The sequence below is a fragment of the Ipomoea nil genome, unplaced genomic scaffold (genome assembly GCF_001879475.1).
Source record: "Ipomoea nil cultivar Tokyo-kokei standard unplaced genomic scaffold, Asagao_1.1 scaffold2280, whole genome shotgun sequence".
Taxonomy (NCBI): Eukaryota; Viridiplantae; Streptophyta; class Magnoliopsida; order Solanales; family Convolvulaceae; genus Ipomoea; species Ipomoea nil.
Window position 1 is genome coordinate 246,624 of NW_017618708.1, and position 20,103 is coordinate 266,726.

General features: G+C 34.3%; 2 protein-coding genes across 2 annotated transcripts in view; one reads left to right on the forward strand and one right to left on the reverse strand.

Annotated features, from left to right (window-relative positions):
- Positions 1-260: 260 nt before the first annotated feature.
- LOC109150724 (putative disease resistance RPP13-like protein 3) overlaps positions 261-20,103 on the forward strand; it is a 78,759-nt gene continuing 58,916 nt past the window's right edge. The window contains exon 1 of the mRNA XM_019298708.1: positions 261-391. The gene's annotated coding sequence lies outside the window, so the exon portion shown is untranslated. The remainder of the gene's footprint in view (positions 392-20,103) is intronic.
- On the reverse strand, positions 5,933-7,729 carry LOC109150723. The gene is made up of 2 exons (XM_019298706.1): positions 7,406-7,729; positions 5,933-6,985 (listed from the first exon to the last, which is right to left on the reverse strand). The coding sequence occupies exons 1-2, from the start codon at positions 7,727-7,729 to the stop codon at positions 5,933-5,935; spliced, it is 1,377 nt and encodes a 458-aa protein (XP_019154251.1).

A 20,103-nucleotide genomic window follows, 5' to 3' on the forward strand; every position in this document is an offset into this window, starting at 1 on the left:
TTTCTTTTAACGGAATAAAAAATGACTGATTTCTAACATTGAATCAAACACTAACAAATGTAAATATTATTTTAAAAAATTAATTATTTTTTTGAAATAAAAATTAATTATTTTTTAAAACTTATTTGTCATATTTCCAAGCTCACCCTTATTCACATGTATTCATGATCTATAATCCCTAGTTAATTTTTCTTAAAGCGTGATTAGTTGTTCCTAATTTGGATAGATCTAGCTGGAGCTGCCTTCGATAAACACAAAACAGAGAGAGAGAAAAAAATAAAAGGAGAAATTTAAACTGTAAGATTCCCACTTAACATTAAAAAATTTCTTCTCATGTTGTCATTATCTTCCTCTAATATTTAATTCCATATACTCACAATTAGTGTTACAAGTTACAGAAAGCCACATAAATCTACTATCTCTACTATATATATATATATATATATATATATATATATATATATATTATATACACTAATAAGAGCCCAAGAGAGTTAGGCCTATAATGGGTAGAAAAAATGGCGGTCACAGATTTTAATCAAATGAATGGCTCAGATTGGTTAAAAGATTGATAAGATTTAAATTTTACATTAAAATTTCCTAAAATACCCACACACCGTTACTAATTCCGTTAAAATTTTAAGAATTGCCGTTAGTTCACCGTTAATTTACTCATTGATTTCAATAAAAAAAAAAGGTCTTAGGTTCAAACCTCATCCCAAACAAAGTTGGCATAATTAGTGGTCACGGACCACGTTATGATCTGTGACCTGGGACCGTGGCAGAGGAGCAGACAGCGGATCAGGGCGGTGGATCACGAGGAGTACCGTGACCAAGCCCCGCCAAGGCCATTTTGGTCTTCTTTCAAATTCTTCCCCAAATCAAAGTGCTGAAACCCCCTTTCTTCTTCAGTTTCTACGTGTGCACACTGTCTCACCCCAAAGCAAAATCCATCTTCTTCAAAACTTCATCTTTGTTTCTAGGAAATTTAAAGTTTCATTCTCCAACTCCTACTAAGTGCAAGAAAAATACTACTTGGGTCATTCACTCAATTCCGATCAGGTTCAAGGCAAGTAGTGTGTGGAGTCAAATGGCAAAGGGGAAACAACAAGTAGGAGAGAGTAGCCATGAGGGATCAACCTAGCTACTCGGTCATTGGAGGTAAAACTTACTTCCCTGAGCATTTTTGTGAATTGAAGCAACTAATCACTTGTTGGAAAATCAAGGATTACTAAGAAAATTTCTAAGAATTCAAGAAGAGATTTACCCCGATTTGATTATTGAATTTTATGAGAATTTGTCCACCAAATTAAAGAAGGGAATTACTGTACTTACTTCCAATGTTAGAGGCACTAAAGTGGAATTAACCCCGCAAAAGTTATCAAATTGGTTTGATTTGCCTTTGAGTGGAGTAGATGTTTATGATAGGGATGATTGGATTTCCCATGAGAGAGTGGGGTATGCTGAATATTTGAGGTATATGACAGGAAGAAGAGAGGAATTTCCCAAAGAGTTTAGACCCAAGAAATCCACCTTGAGTGGTGAGAAGAAGATTTTAATCTTGTTAATAGAAGATTGTTTATTTCCTTGCAAGAACAATTCTAATGAGGTTGGTAGTTGGGCTTGTACCATGGCTTACTTTATAAGGTGTGGGATTGAGATAAATTTGCCAGTTTTGATGCTTAAGCACATAACCTACTCGAAGGCAAGAAATAGGAAATATTTGCCTTATGGTATGGTCCTCAGTTGGATCTTTATCAAGATGAATTTACCTGAGAGAGGACAAAGGATACAAAGAACTACAAGGACAACCCTTAATGCAACAAACTTGAGATATTATTATGATTTGTATCAAATCACCGACAACAAATATCTAACCTTGACGAATATTGCTAAGAAGCCCATGGATGAGAGCTGAGGATGGCATTCGTGGTTAGCCTAAATATACCACGAAAGGAGTGATCAAGTGTTGGCATTGAGGCCGGAGCGATATCTGAGGAAGGCGGTGAAGGGAACATCACAAGGACTGATCAAGAGATGGGTACTAGAAACGAAGAGACAAATATTGTAGCACCTCAAGGAAGGCCATCAGGAGGTTATGGAGGAGGGTCAAGGGGACATACCAACGAGGAACTTTATGCGATGGTCAACCAAAGATTCGACAATTTAAGTGCTCAAGTGAACTACGGTTTTGCAAACCTTGATCAAAGGGTTGCAGTTCTTGAAGAAAGATGGGGAGTGGAGAATGTTCAGAGATGGACCCCGTATGGATGGGATCCCAACTACATGCCTCAGGTGGTGCTCCCGGAGATTTCAATCAAGGTAAATCGTTAAGCTTTAAGTTCAGTTAGTAGACTTTACTTAAGTTGTTAGTTTTAAGTAGCGCTTTAGTTGTGGTGAGTTAGCTTGAAACTCAGAGATTCCTAAACTTCCATGTATCCCAAGAAAAACTCTTAAGCCAAATCTTGAAATTCTTACCATCTTTATTAAAGTTTCCGTTCTAAGAAAATCCGTCCGTTCGTTCTAAGTTTCGAGGACGAAACTTCTTTTAACAAAGAAGTCGGCTCATACGTCTCTTACTTGATCAATTTCTTGTTGAGTGTAGCTCGATCCACGAACTCTCTCAACAATCTACAAAGTTGATAATTATTAAATAATTAGTAAGCTAGCATTTTTAAAATTAGAAAGAGAAAGGTATTATATTAAATTACATGCCTTATCCATTCCCGCACATGCTTCTTTGGAAAGAATTTCAAGCATGTATTTCATTACATAATATCCACATGCCGTACTTCCAACTTGTTGATCACACTACATTTGAATTAAATTACATTTAAAATTTTATTTAATAAAAAACAATAAAATATATGTATTTTTACAAATATATAAAATACTTACCAAAACCTTAGTCCATCTTGGTGAACGAGTTGATTCATTGCTTCTCAACAACTTTGCTGAATTGACACACCTAAAATTATAAGAGATTAGTATACGTAAATACTTTATGACATCATGCATACTTTATTAATTATACATATTAATACTTATAAGTTCACATACTTTTCAACAATATCTTTGATGTCATCACGTGGCTGGCCTCCAATTGAATCAAACCAATAGATTTCATTAAGTTGAGGACAAATTGCCATCAACATCCAATGGTCACTACAAAACAATAATGTATTAGTTGTAAGTAAATATAATATATAATAAAAGTGTATTATATATAAGTTATTTTATTTGAAACAATTAAAACTTACTTTAAAATATATGGCGCTAGATAGCATTGTTTTTTGCCATATTGAGTGGTGACGTTGATATACCTTGTCCGTTCATCTATAGTATTCGAAACTGGTTGAATGAAATGTGGATCTAAGAAGCCATATGTGGTCTTTCATGCCAAATCAAATTTGTCATAAAGACCCCTATTCAAAAATACAATCAATCATATATATTAGTAATATAATAGATGAAATGAAAAATATTATATAAACAAATATAAGTAAAGAACTTAATTATTACCTTATAAAGAACTACAATATGGAAACATCTAACGTCTCCATCCTTATGAAACGCATAATCTCCAACGGGTCAAGTTGTAAGGGATAGTCAACATCACCCACAATACCAAGCTCCATCTTTATCACAACATTTTCATCTAGTTTGCGAACAATTTTATATACCTTTAGACATCGAGGACTCAAAGAAGTCGGATCAGCTATAGTGAGATCAACAGAAGGTCGTTGCACACCGGAATCATAAGTCATTTGTGCCTGTTCAATATAAGTAACAATTACTATTTTTAAAAAGTAAATTAAATAATATTTTAAAATCCAAAAATTTTAAAAATACATACCTCATCAGCTTCGGTATATAACTCAACCAACTTCTTTGGCCAAATAATAACGTTGTGGAGTGCATCCCTTAACAGTTGAACCTTATCGGTAGGGAAGGGTACCTTTGCACTTGACACAAGAATTTCAGTCACGGTGACCTTCACTTGATCCACATGTATTTGTATCCCGTGAACCCTTTCGGCCTTGTAAACTGTCCCACGTGCAACTTTATGTCTAATGGGATCTTCTAAATATAATTCACATCCTGCTCCTAACTGCGTGAATTCATATTAAGAAATAGCTAAAATGTTTTTAACAAATAATAATAAGATTAGTTATAAATGATTACTTACGGCCGGTAAATCAGCAAAAGGGTCTAGAGAACTTGCTTTTTCACTATGACCATGTGGTTGGACAGCTACACGCATGTCTTCCTCCTGCCTTGATGGTACAGGTTGAGCCGCTGGAGTCTTCATACTACTAATTTCATCCCTCATCTCTTGAATGGCTGCTTGCAAGGATGTTTCATATTGCTCTCGGGCAATTGCTAACGCCTCAGCAACTGCTGTTTTAATCATATCTTTCACTTCTGGTGTAGACTGGCTTTGACGACGTTTTGCAGGACCAAAGTAGCTTTTTAAGCCATGTGCTCTACCCACGGCTCTAACACGTCCGCAATGCTCATCTGTACCTATGGCATTAGACAATATATCTTGTCTACCAGACTCAACAAAGTCTCCTTGAGAAGCTTGCAATGATAGAAAATCCTAACATATAAAAACAATATTTAATAATGATTACTAGCTATCTTAATAATGTAGAAAATTTTAACATATTACTTACAATCTTTTCCACGACCATTCTAGTCGCTTCGTTGTTGATATTTCCTGATCTGTTCATTCTTGCCCTCTTCCACTTTTCATGTCTAGCTGGTGGAGATGGAGGAGAAATTATTGACCATGGATCTGAACTTGCAGCTTCTTCTTGTTCTTTCATCTTCTCATCCATCATAATCTTCTCCAATCTCTTATAGCCTCCTCAGGCTAAATGATGTGGATGAACATTCTTACTCTGTATCTCTTGATGTTTCTTTCTTGATTCCTACACAAAAAGAAAACATTAAGTAATAATATATCTTTAATATATTTCAGTTAATAAATAATTGATAGAAAACAAATAATATATACCTCAAACTCTGCAGTTTTACGACGCTCCAAGTAATTTTTCCATGTATTTGGATCAACGAATGTGTATTTTTGACATGGTGTATTGTTTATTGGGTCTTCATTATTGAATATGTAGCCTCTGTTCAATCTACTTTTAAAATCTCTCCACCGTTCACCCGCATATTTCATCAAAGAATCCTTCAGATCCGCATCAGTGGGAATATCATAAACGCTCTGCAAGACAAGATTATTTATTAGAAACAAATTAAATACAATTAATTCAAAAGTTTTATAAATAAGTTGCATACCACGATATCATCCCACACCAACTCTTTACTCTCTTCTGGGACCACTTTCCAATTTTTATAAGTGATAGGAACTTTGCTCCGTGCAATTAGAGAAAAATAACTTTTGAATTGGGCGCTCCCTGCCCCAACAGCTTCGTGTTTACTATCAAATTGAACCACCAATTTCTTGTTTGTGTCACCACGCCCAGAAATTAATTTTGTCATAACAGTGGCACCCCTCTTCTTAGCTTTGGTATTAGTACCTTTAGCTTGGGTGGTACTATCAATAGGGGGGTCATTTGATGAATCCATATGCATGTTTAGCAAAGAAATTATTAGTGAATTGACAAAAGAATAATATACATAAATATAACTGTAAATATTTAGATATAGTAAACACAAGAAGAAGTTAAAGCATTACAAATAATAATCAATTCTCCCATAGCCCTTCATGATGATCATCTCGTGATGCATGCACTTCATCTATCTCATTATCTATAATAACTGGTAATAAACTTGAAGAAAAAGGTGGTATTTCCTCAATCTCATAACTAACATCTTCATTCCCTTCACCAGTAATTTGTCTCTTTCCATGAAGAACAACATACCATTTTTTATCACTAGGATCAGTAACATAAAATACTTATTTTGCTTGAGATGCCATTATGAATTGCTCATTTTTGTGACCTTCCCTGTTCAAATCGACAAGTGTAAACCCTAACTCATCAGCTTTAACACCATGTTTACTATCTACCCATTTACATCGGAACATCGGCACTCTGAACTGAACATAATCAACCTCCCATATTTCTTCAATCACACCATAATATGACAACTCTGCAATGATCGGATTTTTATCTTTCGAACTACTGAAGTGCACTGAATTTGCAACCAAAGAAACTCCACTGTTTTGCATAGTGCTTTTTTCATCTTGTTTTTTTGTATAAAAAGAAAATCCATTTATATCATATCCAGTATAACATATGACTTGCATACAAGGACCATGAGCTAACCATCGTACTGTTTCAGAATAGTTAGTAGCACTCAGAACTTTATTTTGGAACCAACTAATAAAAGTACGATTATGTTCGCTCACAATCCACATGTCTGTCTTTTTTGGATTTTGCTCTTTAATTAATGCATTGTGCTCATCTAAATATGGCTCGACTTCACTTGTATTATGCAAGATGTACAAATGTGCTTCCTCAATATCTTCACGAGGCATACTGGCTACTTTGCATCTTCGAGTACCTTTCCCAGCACTTCTTCCTTCATGTCGATACTTAGAAAGATCAATAGCTTCTACCCCCGCCAAATACTCAGTACAAAATTCAGTTACCTCCTCAGCAATATAGCTTTCAACAATTGATGCTTCTGGTCGATATCGGTTCCTCACATAACCTTTTAAGACTTTCATGTACCGTTCAAATGGGTACATCCACCTCAAATAAACAGGACTGCATTGTCTGATCTCTCGCACTAGATGTACAACCAAATGAACCATGACATCAAAAAATGACGGTGGAAAATACATCTCCAACTGGCATAATGTAACAATAATGCCATTTTGCAACTCATCTAGTTTGTCTGGATCAATCACTTTTCCACAGATAGCATTGAAAAAGAAACAAAATCTTATAATAGTATATCTCAACTTTTTGGGCAATATACCTCTGACAACCACTGGCAATAGTTGCTGCATTAAGGCATGACAATCATGAGATTTCAATCCCACCAATTTTAAATCTTGCATATTCACAAGTGTTCTAATATTTGATGAGTACCATTGTGGTACCTTGACTCCACGTAAACACTCACAAAAACTTATTTTCTCCTTTCTTGATAAAGTATGAGCAGCTGGAGGCAAATATGTCTTCTTATCCCCTTGTCGTGGAGCTAATGTTGCTTTTATGTTCATTTCAATCAAGTCTAATCTAGCATTGAGTCCATCTTTAGTCTTACCTTTTATATCTAAAAGAGTTCCAACAAGACTATCACACACATTTTTCTCCGCATGCATCACATCAATACTATGTCTCACATCTAATGTCTTCCAATATGGAAGATCAAAAAATATGGATTTCTTTTTCCATGGACTCTTTTCATTTGGATGTACCTCAACATTAGCTCTTGACCTCTTACCTCTTTGAGATTTAAGCTTTTGAGTTTTACCAAAAGTAAAATTTATACCTTTTACACGTTCATAAACTTCAATCCCAGTCATTGGTTGTGGAGCATCTGTATAGTCTTGTTGCCCATTGAAAGCCTTTTTTAATCTCCTGTAAGGGTGAGCTCTATCAAGAAACCTCCGGTGACCCAAGTAGACTGTCTTTCTGCCATGGACAAGTTGTGTATAACATGTATTATCTTCACATATAGGGCATGCCTTATGTCCCTTTGACACTATACCCAGGCAGGTTTCCATAAGCTGGAAAGTCATTGATTGTGCAAAAAAGCATAGCATGCAACTTAAAATTCTCTTTCCGGTAGGCATCAAACACTAACACACCTTCATCCCACAATTTTTTCAAGTCCTCAATCAAAGGTGCCCAAAAGACATCTATATCATTACCGGGTTGTTTTGGGCCAGAAATCATCAAGGACAGTAATATATATTTGCATTTCATACACAACCAATGAGGTAGGTTATAAATCACTAACATAACTTGCCACGAGCTATGCTTGCTACTTAGGTTCCCGTGAGGGTTTATACCATCAGTACAAAGGTCAAGTCTAAGATTTCTCGACTCATTGCCAAATTCAGGAAAAATATTATCAAAGGTTTTCCATTGAGTAGAATCAGCTGGGTGTCGAAGCTTGCCACAGAAATTTTTTGATCTGCATGCCATGTTAAGTTTTTCGCGTCGCTTGGATTTGCAAACATACGCTTAAATCTTGGAAGAATTGGGAGATACCACATAACTTTAGCTGGTGGCCCTTTCGAACTTGCCTTACCAATTAATTCCAATTAAACTTTTGTTAACATTGATTCAACTCTATCTAAAATAATTGATATGCTGAAAATAGACTAGTAATTACAAATATATACAAATAAACCCTAAAATGAAAATAAATTGACTAAAATTCGAAATTAATCAATAATAATTACAAATATATACAAATAAACCCTAAAATACAAATAAATTGACTAAAATTCGAAAGTAATCAATAATAATTACAAATATATACAAATAAACCCTAAAATGCAAATAAATTGACTAAAATTCGAAATTAATCAATAAAAATTACAAATATATACAAATAAACCTTAAAATGCAAATAAATTGACTAAAATTCGAAATTAATCAATAATAATTACAAATATATACAAACAAACCCTAAAATGCAAATAACTTGACTAAAATTTGAAATTAATAAATAATAATTACAAATATATACAAATAAACCCTAAAATGTAAATAAATTGACTAAAATTCGAAATTAATCAATAATAATTACAAATATATACAAATAAACCCTAAAATGCAAATAAATTGACTAAAATTCAAAATTAATCAATAATAATTACAAATATATACAAATAAACCCTAAATTGCAAATAAATTTAATAAAATTCAAAATTAATCAATAAAACTTACAAATATATACAAACAAACCCTAAATTGCAAATAAATTTAATAAAATTTGAAATGAATTAATAATAATTAAAAAAATAACGTACCGGCGTAGCAGCGGCGCGACTCGATGGCGTAGCAGCGGCAGCGGAGGCGCGACGTGATGCAGCGGCAAGGAGGAGACGGTGCACCGGCGGGGAGGAGAGGGTGAAGCGTCGGCGGCTTGAAGTTGCAGCAGCGAAGGAGGTTGATCGGAGACGACGACGACGGCGGCGTGGCGAGCTGTCGTAGGCTCCCAAATTAAAACCTTACAAACGTAGTAGCGGGAGTAAGGATCGATCCCACGAGGAGTAACTAGTTTAACTTTTGTGCTCAAATTAAAGGTAGGGGGGTTTGGAAAATATTGAGAATAAAGATAAATTAAAAGAGAATTTAAATAAACAAGTAATTTAACTGAACGAATAAAGCAATGAAAATAATATATCGAAAACACTTATAATAAGAAACCTTGGTTAGTAAAGATCCACCACCGGAATTTAACACTGATCATTGATTAATAAAGTAATTAATATGCAATTGAATATTTGTCGTGAAATTATTTCATTTCTGTTTTCCCTTAGTTGTAGGTAAATAAAGCACAAGCGGTTTAATTACCCCTAACTACTAAATAATCTAAGACAAGCGCTATAGATTTAATTTAGTAGCAACAATAGGAACTAGGAAAACCGACAAACTAAATAACACAAACACAAGCGGTTGCATTTAATTTAGGAAAATATTCTACCCGAGACCAATTATCACTAAGCCGTCAATAATTAACCTCAGTTGCTACTGAATATTAGAATAATTTGTAGCACAACATTATCTAATATAGCAAATAATTATATTAAGTAAATAACTAGTAGGTCTCCCTAGCAATTAAATGATACAACTATTCAAATAACTTAGAAGAATATTTAATACCCAAATGCGTAAAAATTATATAATAAAAATAAATAAATAATCTTACAGCATGATCAATTCCGGGCCTTCAATTCACTAAACCAAGCTAAAGAAATTAGCAATGAATGAACATTGATAACAGCTTTACAGAATAATCGAGAGGGGAAGAATGAACATTTTACAATAGAAAACCTTAACTATTTATATATTTTCCCAATCATTTTCTACCACTCATTTTTCCTATTATTTTGCCTTATGCCTGAGTCTTCCATAATTCTAGCCATGTTATTATGATGCATGCCTGTACAAAAAGAAAAAATCAATTGTAAAGTTTAGATTTATAATATATATATATATATATATATATATATATATATATATATATATATATAAAAGTAATTATAATGTAGTACGCATTATATGTATACTATAATGCATTCTATATTATATATATTATATTATATATTATATTGTATATTATATATATATAGTATTAAGTACATAGTATGTACTCTTATAAATTATATATTATATATATTATATATAGTATAAGAATAGATTATACTATGTATATAAAAAGAACTAATTATTAGATAATATTAAATAATTAATATAAAAATATTATAAAGATGTACCTAAAATATGAGCGTAAAATATGCCTATCAAATTCCCCCACACTAAAACATTTGCTTGTCCCCAAGCAAAAATATTATTTGCAAAGTAAATAAATAAAATTCCCAAAACTCATAACATATCATGAACAACAATCTGAAGCACCCTGCAATTATTAAGTTAGCACCCCTATTTGAAAATGGAGAGAATTAAATAAGTAAGCCCTCACAGGAATATCACTCATCACTCAAGTGTTTGATGGGTATAGATTTCACTATGTTCATTCCTATAAAATTGCTCTACCATAGGCTTGCATATCTTCTCAATCACCACTACAAGAGTCATGCATGACACAAATCATAAGGACTTTTCACAGGTTGTAATGGGGCTAGGGTTAGGGTAGTGAATATTTTAGGAAAGTAGTTTAAACAAAACCTTCAAACTAGAGGAACAAATAAATACAAGTAATCCAACACCCTCAATTTCCAATCAAAAAACACATCCCATTGAGGTACAGAATGCTTCCTCAGTATTACCAGAATTTCCCCTTACTTCATTTATTTAGAAGTAACTTCAACTCAAAATCAATTGCTGATTCTTTTTCATTTTCTCATAAATTTTCAGCAATATTCTTCTTTTTCAAACGTATATTCTTCATTTTTCCATTTCATTTTTTTCAATTTTTCATGCTTTTTTTTTTTTTTTTTGAATCGTGAACTGCTTCCTCTTTTCTTTTTTCATAGAAGACCAACGACATATTGGCAACGAAGATACAACTCACCTCACTCTCAATCATATTAATAAAAGTAAGTGATCTCCCCCACACTTATCCTTCCCAACCTCACGAAGATTACAAAAATAATCCAAAATTTGCTCCACTAGTTATTCAGCTGGGTGAAGGCATTATTTTAGATATAAAAGGCTTGTAATGTGGTCCAAAATAAAGAAAGGAATGGCCATAAAGCTCAAAGTGGTTAACAAAGGGAAATAAATCAGGACAAACCGGTTATTTGGCTAGTGAGGCTCAAAGTCAAATAATGACCTTAATCACATTTGAATCATGCATGGTCTAATTAGCTTTAAAAGAGAATCAAGGCAAGTTCTAGAGAAACAAAATTATGGAAGAAATCACACAAAAGAAAGAAAATAAGACCGAAGTGTCAGTCAGTGGCTTAAAACACTCACAGGTTTATTGCTTACTTAATATAGCCACTACATATCAAACAAGAGATGCTAACAAACTAATCACAACTTGCCAAACTATTTATTCAATTATGTTATGCATTCCAAGAAAGAAAAAAAATATTATTTTTCAAAATAATACTTATTTTGCATAAAATAATAGTAAAATATTTTTTGAAAATTATGAAATAAGAAAATAAATAATAAATTTTTTTTTTGACATAAGCAAACAAACAATAAAACTAAATTAATCAAACAAACAATAAAACTAAATTAAGCAGAGAAATAATAAAACTAAAACTAAATCTCCTCCCCCCACACTTATTACCAACATTGTCCCCAATGTTGAATAAAAACATGCAGAAAAGGATTATTAAATGAAAAATAACGATTAAGAAAAAGAGAATAGAACAAACTCCCCTTCTAGTTGTGCATATTATTCAAAGTAGCTGGGATCTTCAAGAAGTATATCAGCAATATAATCAACTTGAGCCCCTTCATGGTAGGGTTTAAGCCGATGACCATTCACCTTGAATATCTTAGAAGTCTGTAAACTTTGAATCTCTATCGCACCATGAGGAAAAATATTAGTGATAATAAATGGACCAACCCATCGAGAACGTAACTTACTTGGGAATAGCCGAAGACGTGACTGGAAGAGTAGGACTTTTTGTCCAATTGAAAATTCCTTTCTCAAAAGCATCTTGTAATGAAATGCTTTTGTCTTTTCTTTATAGAGTCTTGAATTCTCGTAGGCCTCATTGCGAATCTCCTCCAACTCAAAAAGTTGCAACTTCCGATGTAGGCCACTTTCATCAATGTTCATATTAAAGCTCTTGACAGCCCAATAAGCTTTGTGTTCCAACTCGACGGGGAGGTGACAAGCTTTTCCAAACACAATGCGATAAGGGGACATACCAATAGGTGTTTTGTATGCGGTTCTGTACGCCCATAATGCATCATCTAATCGCAAACTCCAATCCTTCCTGTTTGGGTTGACTGTTTTCTCAAGGATTGACTTTACTTCTCGGTTGGATACCTCTGCTTGCCCATTAGTCTGCGGGTGGTAGGCAGTTGACACCTTATGGGTGACATGATACTTTTTAAGCAAAGCTTCGATGGTGCGATTACAAAAGTGAGTACCCTGATCACTTATTATAGCCCTTGGAATGCCAAACCTGGAAAAGATGTTAGATTTGATAAAATCTGCAACAACTTTAGAATCATCAGTCCTGGTGGCTTTAGCTTCCACCCACTTTGAAACATAATCAACAGCAAGTAAAATATAAACAAAACCAAAAGATACAGGAAATGGGCCCATAAAATCAATGCCCCAAACATCAAAAACCTCACAAAATAGGACCGGAGTTTGTGGCATTTCATTTCTCCGGGATAAATTACCTGACTTTAGGCAAGCATCACAACACTTGCAAAATGAGTATGAATCTTTAAACAAAGTTGGCCAATAAAATCCAGACTCCAATACCTTCCTTGCTGTTCTCTTAGCACCAAAGTGGCCTCCACAAGCATAAGAATGACAAAAGGTAAGGATTGAAGCAATTTCATCATCAGGTACACACCGCCTTACCACTTGGTCAGCACAATGTTTCCAGAGGTACGGTTCATCCCATACATAGTACTTGGCATTACTCCTGATTTTATCTTTTTGTGCCTTAGAGGAATCAAAAGGAAACTTGTTAGCAACCAAAAAGTTGACTATGTTAGCATACCAAGGTAAAACCACAGTTGCAGCCAATAGGTGCTCATCAGGGAATGCTTCTCGCAGTGGAGGTTCAGGTTCAATGTGTACCAACCGACTCAAATGATCGGCCACAAGATTTTCTGACCCCTTCTTATCTTTGATCTCCACATCAAACTCACTTAAGAGGAGTATCCATCTTATTAATCGTGGTTTGGCTTCCTTCTTTTGCATCAAGTAGCGAAGAGCTGCATGGTCAGAATAAACTATAACTTTTGTGCCCAGCAAATAAGACCTAAATTTTTCTAAAGCAAAAACAATGGCTAAAAGTTCTTTTTCTGTAGTAGAATAGTTTTTCTGAGCATCATTTAAAGTCCTAGAAGCATAATAAATAACGTGGGAAGATTTCCCGATCTTTTGGCCCAACACAGCCCCAACTGCGTGATCACTTGCATCACACATAATCTCAAATGGGTAGTCCCAGTTAGGTGGCTGAATGATCGGCGCAGATGTCAACAACTCTTTCAATTCGTCAAATGCTCCTTTACACTCTTTGTCAAACTCAAAGGATGTCTCTTTCTGCAACAATTTGCTCAAAGGTAAGGCTATTTTCGAGAAGTCTTTGATAAACCTTCGATAAAAAAACCTGCATGTCCAAGAAAAGAGCGGACTTCCCGCACATTAGTTGGATACGGCAGAGATTCTATAATATCAACCTTGGCTTTATCAACCTCAATCTCACTAGACGAAATAACATGCCCTAAGACATTACCTTGTTCAACCATAAAATGACATTTTTCAGAATTTAACACAAGATTACTCTCTACGCATCTTTTCAAAATAAGTGAAAGGTTATGTAAGCAGGTATCAAAAGAGTCACCATAAACTGTAAAATCATCCATGAAAACTTCAATCATATGCCCTACATAATCAGAAAATATACTAACCATACACCTTTGAAAGGTACCCGGGGCATTACAGAGGCCAAACGGCATGCGTCGATATGCAAAAGTGCCGAAGGGACATGTAAAAGTCATTTTTTCCTGGTCTTCCGGAGCAATTGCAATCTGGAAATAACCTGAATAACCATCAAGAAAACAAAAATAAGAGCGACCAGCTAACCTTTCTAACATTTGGTCAATAAACGGTAAGGGGAAGTGATCTTTTCTTGTAACAGCATTCAACTTCCTATAATCTATACAAACTCGCCACCCATTTTGAATACGAGTGGGGACCAGTTCATCATTTTGGTTTTTGACAACCGTAATTCCTGTTTTCTTAGGAACCACTTGAGTTGGGCTAACCCATTTGCTGTCTGAAATTGGATAGATTATCCCAGCTCCAAGGAGTTTGATGACCTCTTCCTTGACTACTTCCATCATGGGCGGGTTTAGCCTTCTTTGTGGTTGACGAGATGGTTCTGCTCCTTCATCTAGAAGGATTCGGTGCATGCAAGTGGATGGACTTATCCCTTTGATGTCTGCAATTGTCCACCCAATGGCAGTTTTGTGTTCTTTTAGCACTTGGACAAGTTTTTCCTCTTCTATTGCAGACAGTTTAGTTGAAATTATGACTGGCAATGTTTTATTTTCTCCTAAGAAAGCATATTTAAGGTGTTCAGGAAGGGGTTTCAATGCGGGGATCGGTGCTTGCACAACAGATGGTAACAATTTTTCACTAGAAGCAGGTAAAGCCATATAAGAAACATTACTTTGTTGGCGCAATTTAGGACAATGATTCAATGATGCAATAATTTCGCGTAAATTGTCACTCATAGCAAATTCATCATTTTCAAGGTGTTCACAAATAACAACTTCCAATTTATCTTTACCATTAAATTCAAAAACTTCTTCAACCAATGAATCAATAATATCAACAGAATAAGCAACACAATCACCTCCAGGGTATTTCATAGCATTATAAATATTGAATGTAACAACATTACCATCAAATTCCATAGTAAGTGTGCCACTATGAATATCAATTTTTGTTTTTGCAGTTTTTAAAAATGGTCTTCCTAACAGAATAGGTGCAGAATGATCATTATTTTCCATATCTAGCACATAGAAATCAGTAGGGAAGATTAAATTATTAACTTGCAACAATACATCTTCAATTACACCCCTAGGATATGCATTAGACCTATCGGCCAATTGGATAACTACAGTAGTTTTATTCAAAGGTCCAAGTTTTAAAGACGCATACACAGAATATGGCATAACATTAATAGATGCTCCTAAGTCTAACATGGCTTTCTCAAGTTTAGTATCGCCTATCATACAGGGAATAGTAAACATACCTGGATCCTTGCATTTTTCAGGAAGCTTGCTTTGAATTACAGCAGAAACATTCTTACCCATTAGCACTTTATCACCCTTCTTTGGCCTTTGTTTCCTTTTTGTTGTACACAACTCCTTTAAGAACTTAGCATATCTAGGAACTTGTTTTATTGCATCAAGTAACGGGATATTCACTTCACAATTTTTGAAAGTTTCATACAACTCTTCATCTTTCGTTCCTTTTATAGGTTTTGACAAAGCTTGAGGGAACGGGGGAACTGGTTCATAATCAGAAAGATTGGGAGACTTACCTTGAGATTTTTCATTGTTGTTAGTCCCCTCTTTTTCTTGGTTCACTGATGGGGAAGCAACCGCAGGCCCTTCAATTTCCTTACCACTTCTCAACACAATTGCACTTGCATTTTCTCTTGGATTAACCACCGTTTGCGAGGGTAGTTTGCCAGAACTCTGTGATTCCAACCGACTTACCGTAGTCGCTAGTTGACCCATCTGTCTTTCCAAGATCTGAATACTAGCCTTCGTTTCTTGAATACTAGCTCTTGTTTCTTGTTGAAATTGTTGTGTTTCCTGCTGAAACTGTAAAGTGTTAGTAGCAAGGGATTTAACAATTTCTTCTAAATTCATACCTGAGCTAGAGCTTTGGACTGGTTGTTGTTTGGAAGGAAATGGTTGTCTATACTGCTGAAAATTGGGACGATTCTGAACAAACTGGTTTCCTTGTGAGTTCCCATAGCTAAGGTTCGGGTGATCCCTCCATCCAGGATTATATTTATTAGAAAACGGATCATACTTACCTTGAGGTTGTCCAGGAAAACCTCCAGCCATGTTAACTTATTCAGTAGGTTCTTCTTGAAGAGTTGGGCAGGCATCAGTTTGGTGCCCAACTACCGAGCAAATTCCACATGCGTTTACAGATTGCATATTGCCTACTGCTAATTGACGAACAAGAGTAGTTAAACTAGTAATTTGTTGTTCAAGAGCAGAAATATTTACCTCATTCACTTGCTTAGACGGTTGGACAATTCTATTGCCAAACTGTTGAGAATTTGCAGCCATGTTTGCAATTAGAGTTCTTGCAGCGTCTGGTGTCTTGTCAACTAAAGCACCACCGCTCGCGGCATCAATCATGCTCCTATCAGTCGGAAAAAGTCCTTCATAAAAGTATTGAATGAGTAATTGATCACTGATTTGATGGTGTGGGCAGCTTGCACATAACTTCTTGAAACGCTCCCAATATTCATACAATGATTCTCCATTGTTTTGCCTTATACCACATATTTCCTTCCTAATGTTGGCAGCCCTTGAATCTGGGAAATACTTTTCAAGGAACATTGTCTTCAAGTTATTCCATGTGGTGATGCTCCCAGAAGGTAGATAGTATAGCCAATCCTTCGCTGAATCTTTCAACGAAAAGGGAAAGGCTCTCAACTTAATTTGTTCTTCAGTAACCCCTGTGGGTTTCATACTTGAACACACCACATGGAATTCCTTTAAGTGTTTGTGGGGATCTTCACCTGCAAGTCCATGAAAAGAAGGCAAAAGATGAATTAGTCCAGATTTTAGCTCAAATTGTATATTAGCATCTAGAGCGGGAAAAGTAATGCACAAAGGTTGCTGATCCAAATTTGGAGCTCCAAGCTCTTTTAAAGTCCGATTTTGAGCCATGGGTTCCTCTTCGGAATCAGAATTGTTGGAAGGTTGAGGGTCGGTAGCCAGATCACTAAACTCCAATTTCCGCAAAGCTTGTTTCTTCCACTTGCGTACAGTTCTTTCAATTTCTGGATCGTACGGCAAGATTTTTTGATTAGCAGATCGAGTTATAGGCATAAACAAAAAGGAAATATATTGCAGCAATTATGTAAAAGTAACGAACGAAAAGATTTTTTTTTTTAATTTTTTTTTTGGGACAAATGAAAAACAAATAAACAAATAACAAAATAAATAATTAAATAAATAAACAAACACAAAATAAGCTAGAAAATCTCCCCGGCAACGGCGCCAAAATTTGGCGAGCTGTCGTAGGCTCCCAAATTAAAACCTTACAAACGTAGTAGCGGGAGTAAGGATCGATCCCACGAGGAGTAACTAGTTTAACTTTTGTGCTCAAATTAAAGGTAGGGGGGTTTGGAAAATATTGAGAATAAAGATAAATTAAAAGAGAATTTAAATAAACAAGTAATTTAACTGAACGAATAAAGCAATGAAAATAATATATCGAAAACACTTATAATAAGAAACCTTGGTTAGTAAAGATCCACCACCGGAATTTAACACTGATCATTGATTAATAAAGTAATTAATATGCAATTGAATATTTGTCGTGAAATTATTTCATTTCTGTTTTCCCTTAGTTGTAGGTAAATAAAGCACAAGCGGTTTAATTACCCCTAACTACTAAATAATCTAAGACAAGCGCTATAGATTTAATTTAGTAGCAACAATAGGAACTAGGAAAACCGACAAACTAAATAACACAAACACAAGCGGTTGCATTTAATTTAGGAAAATATTCTACCCGAGACCAATTATCACTAAGCCGTCAATAATTAACCTCAGTTGCTACTGAATATTAGAATAATTTGTAGCACAACATTATCTAATATAGCAAATAATTATATCAAGTAAATAACTAGTAGGTCTCCCTAGCAATTAAATGATACAACTATTCAAATAACTTAGAAGAATATTTAATACCCAAATGCGTAAAAATTATATAATAAAAATAAATAAATAATCTTACAGCATGATCAATTCCGGGCCTTCAATTCACTAAACCAAGCTAAAGAAATTAGCAATGAATGAACATTGATAACAGCTTTACAGAATAATCGAGAGGGGAAGAATGAACATTTTACAATAGAAAACCTTAACTATTTATATATTTTCCCAATCATTTTCTACCACTCATTTTTCCTATTATTTTGCCTTATGCCTGAGTCTTCCATAATTCTAGCCATGTTATTATGATGCATGCCTGTACAAAAAGAAAAAATCAATTGTAAAGTTTAGATTTATAATATATATATATATATATATATATATATATATATATATATATATATATAAAAGTAATTATAATGTAGTACGCATTATATGTATACTATAATGCATTCTATATTATATATATTATATTATATATTATATTGTATATTATATATATATAGTATTAAGTACGTAGTATGTACTCTTATAAATTATATATTATATATATTATATATAGTATAAGAATAGATTATACTATGTATATAAAAAGAACTAATTATTAGATAATATTAAATAATTAATATAAAAATATTATAAAGATGTACCTAAAATATGAGCGTAAAATATGCCTATCACGGCGATTTGCAGATGGTTGCGAGCGGCGGCAGCGGCGGTGAAGATGGATGAGTGCGTAGAGGTTATGAAGATGGATGAGTGCGTAAAATGGTGCGTAGTGCGTAACTGAGCGTAAATTAAAATTTTGGGGATTTTATAAACTTTTTAACATCGGCTAAATGCACTTAGCCGACGTTAAAAATAAAACAAATTTTTTAAAAAATTTTAAAATATAATACGACGTTGGCTAGATAGTTAGCCGACGTCGTATTATATTTATTTCTTTTTTTTTTGTTTAAATTTTTTAGTATATAACGTCGGCTAATAGGATTTAGCCGACGTTATATATAAATTATTTTTAAAAAAAAACAATACACAACTTACGACGTCGGCTATAAAAATAGCCGACGTCGTAGGTTGTTTATTTCTTTTATATTTTTTTTTTATTTATAACGTCGGCTATTAATAAATAGCCGACGTTATAAATTTAATTTAAAAAATAAAAAATAAAAATGTTTTTAACGTCGGCTATTTATATAGCTGACGTTAAAGGCCCCGATGTTGTATTTGAATTCTGTAGTAGTGTAGACTAAGGTTCATGTTATAAGGTGGACCATAAGCCTCCAATGCATTGTCTGATATTTTGAAGGTTCAAGCCAAAAGACACTTTGCCCCTCACCAATCATTATTGATCTTCCTAGGGTTATGAGCCATTATAAAATGAATAGTAAGCGAACATTTCCTCCTGATTCCATCCCTTTGTCTTCCCACCAAGAGCTCTGCAAGAATCAAAGGAAAAACACAGTATGTTCGTAGGTTCATTTCATCCATTCATCCATTTTCCATCTAGCTTCCCTTCATTAGCTTCCTATCTCTGAGGTTCTTTTCTTAAGGGTTGTTGTGTGGCTTGTTTGAGGTATTTAGGTGGTGAAGGGGGGTAGTGGCTGACTTGGGAAGAAGGAAGAATCCATACAAGGAAGAAGAGGCAACAAAGGTATAACCCATGAACTCCCAACTATTTATTTTACTCTGTGAAGTCTAGTTTTGAGGTGTAAATGCTTAGAAATGTTAGATTATTGTTGTGGTTGAGCTATTAGTGAGCTATTGTTGATCTATGTTTGATTTATTGGGGTTTGGAGATTTGTCATGTTGCTCTGGTTTGTTTTCAGGTGAAGAAGGAACCCGC

Bases quoted from the DNA above. Each gene is read 5' to 3' on its own strand.
- LOC109150723 (XM_019298706.1), bottom strand. From the start codon at position 7,729: ATGACTTTCCAGCTTATGGAAACCTGCCTGGGTATAGTGTCAAAGGGA. The intron at 6,986-7,405 runs GTACATCCAAAT...GCCTTAATGCAG, and splicing joins GGTCAAGAGCTAATGTTGAG to CAACTATTGCCAGTGGTTGT.